The 13787-nt window shown below is 38.4% G+C and overlaps 1 protein-coding gene across 2 annotated transcripts in view; it reads left to right on the forward strand.

The window, feature by feature from the left end:
• Nucleotides 1-13787, forward strand: part of MYB (MYB proto-oncogene, transcription factor) — a 38105-nt gene that overhangs the window by 15448 nt on the left and 8870 nt on the right. The window contains exons 10-15 of one of the 2 annotated variants that reach the window (XM_017875478.1): nt 359-721; nt 2602-2744; nt 3771-3885; nt 3976-4101; nt 5017-5127; nt 6594-6701. In XM_017875478.1, the coding sequence (XP_017730967.1) occupies nt 359-721; nt 2602-2744; nt 3771-3885; nt 3976-4101; nt 5017-5127; nt 6594-6701 (966 nt within the window). The remainder of the gene's footprint in view (nt 1-358; nt 722-2601; nt 2745-3770; nt 3886-3975; nt 4102-5016; nt 5128-6593; nt 6702-13787) is intronic. The other variant, XM_017875480.1, reaches the window with a different exon arrangement.

Raw genomic sequence — 13787 nt, forward strand, 5'->3', positions numbered from 1 at the left:
AACACTTGGTTCCTTTCCCAGTTGGTTAAAAAGCATTTATTGCACTCATTGGATAGGAGATGACCATTGCCATAATATGCCGTCTAGAAAAGGTCTTCATGTTGTTTTCCATTGCATGCAGATGTAGAGTGTCGGGAGGTCCCTGCAGCACGTCAGAGGGCCAGCCTCGAGGCAGCCCGCTACACCCCGCTCTACTGCGGTATAACAGAGCAACTGCTCATCTTGAAGCTGTTGCTCAAGAAGCCAAACCAATGGGCCCAGTGTTTGCTTTGCGTTGAGCATCTCTCTCTCAGTGCTGTGTTTCAGGTGATGATGGCACACACTGTCTCAAAGTTCTGTGCCTCCCACATTGTTTCAGGATTCTTCATCATGGTGTGATCTCAGCAGTTTTGAATTCTTTGAAGAAGCAGATTTTTCACCTAGCCAACATCACACAGGCAAAGCCCTACATCTTCAGCAAAGAGAGGGCAATGGGACTAGACCTGCAGGAGAACCTAGCCCAAGGGTGAACAAACGTATGTTGAGTGAGAGTTCACTTGACCCACCCAAGGTCTTACCTCCTGCAAGGCACAGCACAATTCCGCTGGTCATCCTTCGAAAAAAACGGGGCCAAGCCAGCCCCTTAGCCACTGGAGACTCTAGCTCCTTCATATTTGCTGACGTCAGCAGTTCAACTCCCAAGCGTTCCCCTGTCAAAAGCCTACCCTTCTCTCCCTCGCAGGTAGAACACAACTTCTGCACAGCTGTTACTCATTTTCAACAGACACCTGAGCCTTAATAATCTAGAAACTAATACTTCGGAACAAATGACTAATTACTGCTGCCTTCGCTGATTTCATTCCGTAGTTGAATCTAGCTGTTGCTAAGTTATACTGCCTCCCAAAGTTTAGGCTGTCTGCAGGCTAACTGTTGATTTTGGCATCATTCTCTCTCTTTTACTTTTTGGGTGGTTTTGAAAGATGGTTGCATGAAACGTACTTTTATTTCCTTCAACATTAGAGTTTAACATTTCTGTCCCTTTCTGTTTCTCCCATCTGATCCCTCCCTTTAAAATTGTTAACATCATTTCTGCCTCTTTCATTTATTCTTATGTGATTCACTGACCCAGGGGAGGAGGGAACCAAATTGTGTTTATATAACATTTGGGGTGCAACTAGAAAATTTAAAGGTTCCAATTCATCTTTAAGTGGAAGAGTTTGGGAAGAAGAGGAGAAACAAATGCTTAAGGAAGAGAACATATTTTTAATTTCAGTTTCTCAACATTGGCTCTTTTGAGTTGTGCCATGCTAGTGCACATTACTAGTGCAGTTTTGCCAACGAATATTTTATTTCGTACAGCTTTTTCTAAGGCATGAAAATTACAATGCTTATCAGAGATTTGTGTTCCTAAATTATTTAAATAATTAAAATTAGTAGATAATTTGGTACTTTAAAACATTTTTCCAATTGTATCTGTTGAATTTGTTTTAAGAACAGATTTAGGGCCGGGCGCGGTGGCTCAAGCCTGTAATCCCAGCACTTTGGGAGGCCGAGACGGGCGGATCACGAGGTCAGGAGATCGAGACCATCCTGGCTAACACGGTGAAACCCCGTCTCTATTAAAATACAAAAAAACTAGCTGGGCGAGGTGGCGGGCGCCTGTAGTCCCAGCTACTCGGGAGGCTGAGGCAGGAGAATGGCGTAAACCCAGGAGGCGGAGCTTGCAGTGAGCTGAGATCCGGCCACTGCACTCCAGCCTGGGCCACAGAGCAAGACTCCGTCTCAAAAAAAAAAGAACAGATTTAGGTATGATATAGGTATGTACATTTGGGAAACACTGAATCAAACAAAAAGTTAAAAGTAGGTTTCTTAGCTGGGCATAGTGGCATGGGCCTGTAGTCCTAGCTACTGGGGAAGCTAAGGCGAGAGGATCGCTTGATCCCAGGAGTTCAAGTTCAGTCTGGGGAATGTAGCAAGACCCCATTTCTTTAAAAACTTTTTTTTTAACTGCAGGCCTTCTCAGAGTTATTAATATGCCGTTGTGCCTTGTGAATTTCCAGGAGAAGATTACAATATGTTGTGTTTCCCAAGTTTATTTTACCTTGGAATTCTTTATGGAACACCTAGTTTTTTCCCAGAACTTTAGTGTTCTGAGAGACACAGTTTATTATTCAAGAATTTTCCACATAATGTAAACCTTTTGTAATACTAATTTTGGTTCATATATTATTAAAGAGAAAAAACAAAGTATGAAAGGAAACTATTAATTATTAACTATTATTTTCCCCAAAATCACTAAAGCCTTTTAAATGTTAAGAAAGAACACATCTCATTATCTTTAATGATAAGTGTCATTTATTGAGAATATTTTCTTACAGTTTTGCAAGTTTTTCAGCATTGACCCTAAATTTTATTTCTTGGAAACCACACCCAAATCTTGGGTGCTCAGTTGAAATAAAACAATACCCTAGTCAACATGACATGCTTGTTAGCATCTTTATTACTTAATATAGTGGGTCAGTAAAACATTCTTGTTATCTAGGTGTGATTTTAAATTGTGATTTTAAATTTAAAGAATTGCCATCTAATCTAAGTAATTTTTTTCTTTTTCTCCATGTTTAGTTCTTAAACACTTCCAGTAACCATGAAAACTCAGACTCGGAAATGCCTTCTTTAACTTCCACCCCTCTCATTGGTCACAAATTGACTGTTACAACACCATTTCATAGAGACCAGACTGTGAAAACTCAAAAGGAAAATACTGTGTAAGTCTTTGGTTCAGGAAATAAAATTATTTATCTTATTTACTTATATTTAATTAATAGAATATAGTCCCCAGATGTCTGATCCACTTGTATGTGCGTAATTTTACTGGCCACTTATATATAATCATGTCTATTCTCACATTGAATATATCTGTCCTGGGCATATTTCAACTACCTACTGGTAGATGGAAAGATAAACTAAATTACCTTTGTAACTTACTCCAGAATTTCCTATCTATGCACAAGTAGTTTTCATAAAACTTATCCAGTTTGTTTGTTCCCTCCATAAGGCCTTCTTATGAAAGCCAGATTTTCAACCTCCTTTCCTCTCTAATTATAAGTTTCAGAATAAGAATGAGTATGATTTCTTACCTAGTTGTATTTTTATTTAATTTTATTTGTTTATTATTTATTTATTTTTAGTTTGTATTTTTTAATCTTATTTTTTCTTTTTGAATTTATGTGTAGATAGGACCTCTTCTGACATCCCCAGGAATATTATATGATTAGAAGCCAAGGGATGAGTAAGCAGTCATTTTTATTCAATAAAGCCTTAATCAATTCAGAAAAATGGTAGAGAAAGTGTGAATTATCAGAAACCTTGAAAAGAAATGCACTCTTATTTCGAAGTACAAAAAGTAAATTTTGAAAGGTTAACGTGTTTTGTAGTATGGGCTCTGTTTTCATGAATAGGGAAAACTGATTTGTAAATGACATCAGGTCTTCTTGATGCTCATAGTCTTATACAGATCATAGGCACTATATGTGTCTTCAGAGCCATTAAGGAAAGATGGAAAATCATTTAATGCTTTTATTCTTTGAGGTATAATATTTTGAAATATTTGAAAATATGTGATTTGCATATTCTCTTTTTCTTAACGAATAATATGATTAATCAGCATACCCAATTCCAAATCCATAACAGAGTTTGTTGTATTCAGTGGAAAAATATTAAATGTAACAGGTAAAGCCATGTAGGGACATGTATTGTTTTATATTGAGCCACTGTTTCTTTTCTTTTTAAAGTTTTAGAACCCCAGCTATCAAAAGGTCAATCTTAGAAAGCTCTCCAAGAACTCCTACACCATTCAAACACGCGCTTGCAGCTCAAGAAATTAAATATGGTCCCCTGAAGATGCTAGTAAGTCCTAGAAAAGTTCTTGGGTTTAGTTGATTTATTAGTCCCGTCAGAAGTTCCCTCTGATGCAAAAATACCCACTCTTCCCTTTAGCCTCAGACACCCTCTCATCTAGTAGAAGACCTGCAGGATGTGATCAAACAGGAATCTGATGAATCTGGAATTGTTGCTGAATTTCAAGAAAATGGACCACCCTTACTGAAGAAAATCAAACAAGAGGTAAACACGAAATCCTTTGGAAGCAACAAGCTGAGAATCCTGCCCACTTTGTTCCTTGTGTGCAGCTTGATGTGTCTGCCATTGGCACTGTGCAACACCACCACTTTTCATGCAAGATTTTCATACAAGGTGCAGTGAAAAGGTACTGCCAGACTGTAGGCATCATTGACCTTTCCTTTGGGAAGCCAAGCCATCTCTATCTACTTCATGTTTGGACAGAAAACATGCTAGAGAGGATCAAGAAAAGGGAGGGAAACAGCTTTTTAATGTACTTTTAAACATTACTGATTATAGAAAGTTGATATTTCATTTTTAGATGTGAAGAATTGGAATTTAAATTAAAATAATAGTATCTTTAATTCATTGTATTAAAAAAAGGGACTCTAACCTGCAAGGATCAAAGTTTTAACTTGTTGGCCACAGTTGTTTCCCAGCAGGTTAGATACAGTGCTTCTTGAATTTATTTTCATGTAAAGATAAGTATTTGATATTTTTTCATGGTTAAAAATCGGATTTGCTTATTCAATAATGCAGAGTTTTACCAGAAGTGTGATTAAAAACCAGTCTTTTGTCACCAAAAGACCCTTTATGTCACCAAAATAAAATCCTTGACAGATACAACACTACTAGGTATATCATTAAAATATATTTATAATAGAATAAACACCTAGAATCAGAACGTTGGTTGAAAACATAGGAGCTTTATGGGCAGTAAATTTGGAGCTAGTCACATTTTAAATTTGCCATCGGTGGTTCTTTGTTGAATCCAGAAGACAGAGCAAAATGAGCTGATAGTGTAAGTTAGCAACATAGTTTTATATAAGTATTTGAGGGACTGGCCAGAAATATACTCCTGACTGTACATGTTTCATAGGAAGTTCTAGAAACAACAAAGCACTTTCTATATGCTTTCAGGTGGAATCTCCAACTGATAAATCAGGAAACTTCTTCTGCTCACACCACTGGGAAGGGGACAGTCTGAATACCCAGCTGTTCACGCAGACCTCGCCTGTGGCAGATGCACCGGTAAGTATGTGTGCACTGGCCCCCAAGTTGTTATATGACGCTGGCGCCTCACACAGTCCTGTGTGTGGCATGTGGGGCTGCTGCGGTTTCAGCACTGCCTCTTTAAGGCATCTTATTTCTAAATATTCTCCTGTGCATGGTTTTTAAAAAATGATTATTAATGTAGAGTATAAAGTTGAGTTTTGTCATGTATTAGAAACATTGCAGACTTTTTCATTATTTGTTTTCTTATGATTTGAGTGCCTTTGCCATTTAAAAAAATCTGCTACATGGATATAAAAACTATGTTAATTTTTATATTTTCCTTTATTTGTCTTCTAAATAATATTGTCTTCTTGTTAAGTTGTCTCTTGTTTGGTTTGTGTAGCATCTCATATGGTATCAACCAGTGTCTATAGCAGATGCCCAGTATTGTACCCAATTGCTTTGGGTTACTACCACCATTTTTAAAGTTTATAATTTGTGAATGGTTGTCCTTATGTCTTAAGGAAAATCAGAGCTAATAACAACTGCTGAGATTTATTTAGTAGGTACTAAGTGGTAAGTACTATTCTAGGGGCTTTCAATGAATTAATTCAAATAATTCTCACAATTATCCTGTAAGGTTGGTATTATTTTTATTAATTTTTATTTTTTTGAGACGGAGTTTCACTCTTGTTGCCCATGCTAGAGTGCAATGTCGCGATCTCGGCTCACCACAACCTCTGCCTCCCGGGTTCAAGCGATTTTCCTGCCTCGGTCTCCCAAGTAGCTGGGATTACAGGCATGCACCACCACACCCGGTTAATTTTGAATTTTTAGTAGAGACAGGGTTTCTCCATGTTGGTCAGGCTGGTCTCAAACTCCCGACCTCAGGTGATCCACCCGCCTCAGCCTCCCAAAGTACTGGGATTATAGGCCTTAGCTACTGTGCCTGGCCAGGTGGGAATTACTATCATTTCTATTATGTCAACTGGAAAACAGAGGCACAAAGAGGCTTAGTCATTCGCTCAAGATTATATACCTAATAAGGGATGGTGCTGGGTTGGAACTCAGGTCTTGTTCTAAATTCCCTACTTTTCACCATTTTTTACCAATAATTTATAGCTCTAAAGTATTGATAGTTCTGTACCAGTATATGAAATAAAGTGTTCTCTCCCCAGAACTTAGTTAATCTTCTGTTTTGAAAGGCATGTATTTATTAATTCATTCAGCAGATGTGTTTTGAGTGCCTAACACATGCCTAGAATTCTGGGATCCCAAAGGAGCTTTATGTTGTGGTGATGTTTGCCACAATGGGATTAAGGTTCAGACATAGTTGAGTTCTCCTTTTAGCTCGTAGTGAGGAGAATTTCTGGCAGATAACTGCGTAGTTTTATGCTAATGTGTATCATCTCATAGTAATCTACTCTCCACAGTGTTAGAGAAATGTTGGCTCTCATATTATCCAACCTCATTTAAATTTCAAATTATTCTCTTCCCTTTAGAATATTCTTACAAGCTCCATTTTAATGGCACCAGCATCAGAAGATGAAGACAATGTTCTCAAAGCATTTACAGTACCTAAAAACAGGTCCCTGGCGAGCCCCTTGCAGGTAATTACTATTCCAACATTGGTATTTTAAAATTCATTTGCTAAAAAACTGTCATCTTTGATGGCAGTGGTGGTGGTGGTGGTGGTGGTGGTAGTGCTGGTGGTCTGTTTTTTGTTTTCAACATTTTAACATAGAGCAGTAATGCTTGTATACTATTTCTTGATGTCTAGAAAAATCCAATAATTCCTTTTTGCTACTCATATGAGACATGCTAGAAATTTTTGAGTGCAGATTTCCCAAAGCATGATGAAATGAAACATTTCTTATTGTGACTAAGACTAAGATCATGTATTACACGCGTGTCACTATCTTCTGCCCTCAAATGTTTTATAAAAATATATCGATATAGTTTACTTTATGTTCCAAATTTTTTATTTTTTATGCTGTATCCCTAGGCAACCAAAGCTCAGAGACTGTTCCAATTTTAAATGAAGTCTGAAATTAGTCAGACAGAAAATAATTGCAATGTATTTGACTGTCAGAATAAGAAAGTCAACTGTCAATGTTGTGAGGCCAATCTGAAGTTGACCATCTGCTGTGAGGTTTTAATATCAAAAGAGATTTCCCTTGTAACCCTAAAGTGGGTGTGTGTTGATGAAATATAACAAATTCCAAATTAATCCTGAGCCAAATGTAAATAAGAATGCAAATTTTGCTTCCCTAAATTATTTAAAGCAGTTTCTAACATTAAATAGCCCAATACCCAGCCACCTGCAGAGCCCTCTCTCCTCCATCCCCCTGTGCCATGCAGAGGGAAACTTCATAACCCTAGAGAAATTGAAGAGCCTGGATTCAGAAGTTGAAAGTCATATTTCTTGCTGTAAGTTAAATGGCACGATCATAGGATAGCAACCTTTGAGAGTCTGCCCGTTCCCTTAAAAGGGTTTTCCATCCTTGTGATAGTTTCTCGTTCCAAATTGTGAGAATCTTAAAACTTGCCCTGTTTAAGTGTTTGCGATGCTTAGTTTTTCGGGTTTTGTTGTTGTTGTTTTGTTTTTTGAGACAGGGTCTTACCCCGTGGCCCAGGCTGGGGTGTAGTGGGGTGATCTCGGCTCACTGCAATCTCCACCTCCCAGATTCAAGTGATTCTCGTGCCTCAGCCTCCCAAGTAGCTGGAATTACAGGTGTGAGCCACTGGCACCCAGCTATTTTTTTTTGTATTTTTGGGTAAAGACGGAGTTTTGCCATGTTGGCCAGGCAGGTCTCGAATTCCTGGTTTCAAGTGATCTGCCCACCTCAGCCTTCTACAGTGCTGGGATTACATGTGTGAGCCACCGCACCTGGCCAATGCTTAGTATTATTTTGAAATAAGAGTTGCAAGCACATTTTGTTTAATTAAATCAGATTTATTCCTTCTTGGCCTTTCTCTGACAGCAATTGTTTTGGTAAAATGGCTGTGGACTGGAGTGTGAGACAGGGAGTCAGTATTTATGGGGAATCTGGACACATTCCTATGTCAGTGAGTCTAGAGTCGGCCCCGTGTGGAGAAGACTCAGAATATCACAAAGAGGCTGGACGCAGTGGCTCATGCCTGTAATCCCAGCACTTTGGGAGGCCAAGGCAGGTGGATTACTTGAGGTCAGGAGTTCGAGACCAGCCTCGCCAACACGGTACAACCCCATCTCTACTAATCCCAGCTACTCAGGAGGCCGAGGCAGGAGGATCGCTTGAACCCACGAGGCAGAGGCTGCAGTGAGCCGAGATCGTGCCACTGCACTCCAGCCTGAGTGACAGAACGAGACTCCATCTCAAAAAAAAAATCATAAAGAATTGGGAGATGAGGGAGAAAATGAACTCCACCCAGACATAAGAGGAACCCAGAAAGGGAATTACAAAGATTCCAAGGCAAAGGGCAGCCATTTCAAACTTTTCCTGAGAGCTGTTCTTAGGTCCAGAAGGAAAGCTTTTGCTTTTTTTTTTTTTTCCTTCCCGTCTAAGTTACTTGGCCCTTGATTTCTAGAGAATAGAATTCAATTACTGCTATTAGTGCTATTAACGTTTTAATTCAGTTAGATTAAGTTTTATGTATATTTTCTAACCTAGCCTGGGGCCAAGTTGTATTTATAGTAGTATAGGAAAAGTCTGTTCTAAATTTCAAAAAGCAAACACATAAATATACTTGGGGACAGTTACCATTACATAAGTTGAAAACCCATAGTTCAGTATTGAACTTTATCAGTATATTTGTATTTTATTTAATGGAAATATTGGTTATCTCTGAAACTCAAAATTAAGTTGTAGCTCTATTTTATTAATCTGTATTCTCCTGTCTATCAGTGAGTCATACTGGCACTTTATGGATTCTAACATCTGTACACTGAGATTGTTGTGTATGGTGAAGGTAGTATTTGTCAATTCTACCAAACTGAATAATTGAGACTTGAAAGTTAATTTTACAGTCAATACTCCTGTCTAAACTGTATAGTTCACTGATTTACACTGACCAGATATATTTTAATAATCTGCTATAAAGCCAGGCTCAGTAGCTCACGCCTGTAATCACAACACTTTGGGAAGCCGAGACTGGAGGATAGATAGCTTGAGACCAGGAGGAGTTTGAGACCAGCTTGCGCAACATAGCTAGACTCAGTTTCCATTAAAAAATAATTAGCTGGGTGTAGTGCACACCTGCAGTCCTAGCTACTTGGGAAGCTAGGGCAGGAGGATCCCTTAAGCCCAGGAGTTCGAGGTTACGGTGAGCTGTGATTATACCCCTGCACTGTAACCTGGGAGACAAGAGCAAGACCTTGTCTCTAAAAAAATTTTTTTAAGGCCGGCCGCGATGGCTCACGCCTATAATCTCAGCACTTTGAAGAGGCTGAGGCGGGTGGATCACAAGGTCAGGAGTTCGAGACCAGCCTGGCCAACATGGTGAAACCTTGTCTTTACTAAAAATACAAAAAAATAGCCAGGCATGGTGGTGCGCACCTGTAATTCCAGCTACTCAGGAGGCTGCAGCAGGAGAATTGCTTGAACCCGGGAGGTGAAAGTTGCAGTAAGCCCAGATCGCGCCATTTCTCTTCAGCCTAGGCAATAGAGTGAGACTCCATCTCAAAAAAAAGAGAAAAAAGTTAATCTGCTATAATAGATACTAATTTATTTTAAGAAATACTTACTGAATGTTGCTCTGCATACTTGCCAGTTGGGAGAAGAAAATAAATCTTCACTAAGTGAGTGAATGTTATACACCAAGTATCTCCTTCATTTTATGTCATGGAATTCTAGCTTCTGATACCACAGAAATATGTGATTTCTAAAATGTTTCAGACTATTGCGATAACTATTGGAAAATGCATCAAGTAACTCTAAATATTTAAACATGTATGGCCTATATTTCATATAATCCTGACTTAAGTAATATTTCTATGGATGTTTTTATTGCAATTTGTTAATTTTATTTGTTTAAAACACAGTACTATTTCATATAGTTCTATTGATAATCCAATTTGACCTAATTAGGCATATTTCTCACACATGGTATTATTGAATATATTGCACATTTATTAAATGATATGTATTTTACTTAAGAGTACTTTATATAATCTCTAATTTTTGTAATTTGTGGTTACAATAAATCAAATATTAAGTGGGATTTTAGGCAAACCATCTAGACATTTTCGTCACAATGGTTTTATTAAAACAGCAAAATAGGAGTTTCAAAATATTTTAAAATTTGAATACTTCTAAAATGTAAAATATTTGCAACTGGTGTAATGCAGTTGATCCTCTATCCCTCTAAATTGTCTAAATAACTTAGGTGCAAGAACAGTTTATTGAAGAACACAGGAACTGCGCAATTTTGTGTTTTATCATTTCAGCTTTAATCACCCCGGCTTGATTATGGCAATAACATTTTAGAAAAGCAATTATTACTGTTTTTGAGGCCCATATACTGGGCCATTACGGTTTTGCTTCTAACATACATATAAATGCACGTGCTTATTTGTAAATATGTATAAATTACATTTGCTGTTTTAAAATTAGAAATGCCAAGAAGCTATGTGTTTGACATTTTATTATAAATTTTATACACATATAGAAGTATGGAAAATATACTATGTTCTAGAGTTAACACTTGTTATCATTTTGCCATATTTACCTCATCTCTTTTTTTTTTCTTGAGATAGAATCTCACTCTGTCGCCCAGGCTGGGGTACAGTGACGTGATCTCAGCTCACTGCAACCTCTACCTCCCGGGTTCAAGTGATTCTCCTGCCTTAGTCTCCTGAGTAGCTGGGACTACAGATGTCCACCACCATGCCCAGCTAATTTTTGTATTTTTAGTAGAGGTGGGGTTTCACCATGTTGGCTAGGCTGGTCTCGAACTGCTGACCTCAAGTGATCCACCTGCCTTGGCCCCCCAAAGTGCTGGGATAATAGGTGCGAGCCACCGCACCGGGCCTACTTCATCTCTTTTTTTATGAAGTTTTAATTTTGTTTTTAAATTTTAATTTTTTTTTTTTTTTTTGAAACAGTGTCTTGTTCTGTCACCCAGGCTGGAGTGCAGTGGCACGATCTCGGCTCACTGCAACCTCCACCTCTCAGGTTCAAGCGATTCTTCTGCCTCAGCCTCCCAAGTAGCTGTGACTAAAGGCGCGTGTCACCACGCCCAGCTAATTTTTGGTATTTTTAGTAGAGACAGGGTTTCACTGTGTTAGCCAGGATGGTCTGGATCTCCTGACCTCATGATCTGCCCGCCTCGGCCTCCCAAAGTGCTGGGATTACAGATGTGAGGCACTGCACCCGGCCAGTTGGTTTTTTTTTTTTTTTTTTTTTTGAGACAAGGCCTTGCTCTATCACCCAGGCTGGAGTGCAGTGGCAAGATCATGGCTTGCTACAGTCTACCTCCTGGACTCAAGCAATCCTCCTACCTCAGCCTCCTGAGTAGCTAGGAATATAGACACATGCCACCATGTCCAGCTAGTTTTTTGTTTTGTTTTGTTTTGGTTTTTTGTAGAGATAAGGTCTCCCTGTGTTGCCCAGCCTGGCCTCAAACTCCTGGGCTCAAGCAATACTTCTGCCTTGACCTCCCAAAGTGCTGGGATTACAGGCAGGAGCCACCCTGTCCAGCCTGAAGTATTTTAAAGTAAATTCCAACTAATATAACATTTTATTCTCATGTACTTCCAGATGGGTCTCTAAACATGGACATTTTTATATATAACCTAATACCATCATTACATATTTAACAATAATTCTTTAATCTTCTCATTCTCTGGTATATTTAAATTTCCCATTAATCCAAAAAAGAATCAAAATTGAAACAATGTCACACATTGCATTTGGTTAAGCCTCTTAAATCTCTTTTACTCTCTAGTCCAGTGCTGTCTAATAGAACTTCTACAGTGATGTGAAGGAAATTTCTAATATGCTGCTATCCACTATGATAGCCAATGGCTTTTGAGCACTTGAAATATGGCAAGTGCTGCTGAGGAACAGAATTTTCAATTTGAATGAATTTAAGTTGCTTTAATTTAATAGCCATATTTCCTTACTCTCTTACTGGAATCAGCCATTTCCCCATGGTGCTCTGAATCGTCTTAGTGAGAAATGGTACATAGACACCAAAATCAGGGTGCTAAGTCTGCCCATTGTTATATGGGTTGTCATTGAGATACAAATTTTTTTTTTTTTTTTTTTTTTTTTTTTTTGAGACAGAGTCTCACTCTGTCACCACCCAGGCTGCAGTGCAGTGGTACAATCTCAGCTTACTGCAGCCACCACCTCCTGGGTCCAAGCGATTCTCCTGCCTCAGACTCCCAAGTAGCTGGGATTACAGGCACCCGCCACCACACTCGGCTAATTTTTGTATTTTTAGTAGAGACATGGTTTCACCATGTTGGCCAGGCCGGGCTCAAACTCCCAGCCTCAGGTGATCTGCCTGTCTCAGACTCCCAAAGTACTGGGATTACAAGTGTGAGCCACCACACCCAGCCAAGATTCAGTGAATTTTAATAATCCGGAACTCTCCACGTATCCCCTAATCTATAATCTACAGTGCTTAAATAGAGGCTTTTATAAGCCATTATGTACAGTCATGTTATGTTTTTTTTAATTACTTAGTCTTTTTCCAAAAGGAATTTGCAACAGCTGCATAATCTTATAATCGTTGTGTTTCTTTTATTTTTTTCACAGTTGTTTTAATTTTAAATTGTAAAAGCAAACAGGATATTCTTACAATAAAAATGTTCTGAGATGTTTTTCATATTTGTGTCTTTCATGTGGCTCAGAATATATGAGATTTTCATGTCGTATCATTGTCAGTATTCAGCCTTTTCTCCACATTGTGTGGGGTGGAGGATAGAGTATAGAAGCTTATAAAATGGTCACACATGAGTAAGTAGTGAAAACATTCAGCCTAGAAAGCGTCCATTTGTGGCAGGAAAGGCACTGTGGAATGCTGCTGGATTCCACCATTCAGTAGTTACCCGAGAGAGACCGAGGCAGACACACAGCTCCCTCCTCAGCAAGGAGAAAAGAGTTGCCTGCCTTCCTCAGCATGCTTTCCATTTCCTTTATGTTTTGAAATACGCACATTATGCTAATCAACTTTTCTTAAGGTAGACATTTTATTGGTAGATCAAAACTGTATTTTAAGTTATAAGCCTTCTGAACTTCTGTATTTTCTCTTAAATTATAATTTGCTTTTATTCCTATTTAAAACCCAAGGGTAAAAGATGTGTTCATAGGCTTTCTACTCACTCACTTTCCTCTTTTTCGTAACCACAGAATGACAGCCTTAAATTTTAATTTCCTGACTTGGCTTGCCCGTGGCCTGACTTTTTTAAAACAAGAAATTTAAGTTAAAGAAATTTCTCCAGCCATTATTATTTAAACACATCTGCACAGCATCAAAGAATTGTAGAATATTGCTAGCAGTTGATACTCTCCTCAGCTTTTGGTTCAGTGTGTTTTAGATTGCTCCTATCTTTATGTTATTTGTTTATGAACTTTTATATTTTTCAAAAAATAAGGCAAATCCTTTTTGCCTTATAGGCATTGATAAGCAGTATAATAAACAAGCATATGGGGGCAACAGAACCTGGGTTCCAGGCTAGACTCTACCATTTTCTTCTTCTTTTTTTT

This window comes from Rhinopithecus bieti, unplaced genomic scaffold (genome assembly GCF_001698545.2).
Source record: "Rhinopithecus bieti isolate Rb0 unplaced genomic scaffold, ASM169854v2 scaffold_9615, whole genome shotgun sequence".
NCBI classification, from domain to species: domain Eukaryota; kingdom Metazoa; phylum Chordata; class Mammalia; order Primates; family Cercopithecidae; genus Rhinopithecus; species Rhinopithecus bieti.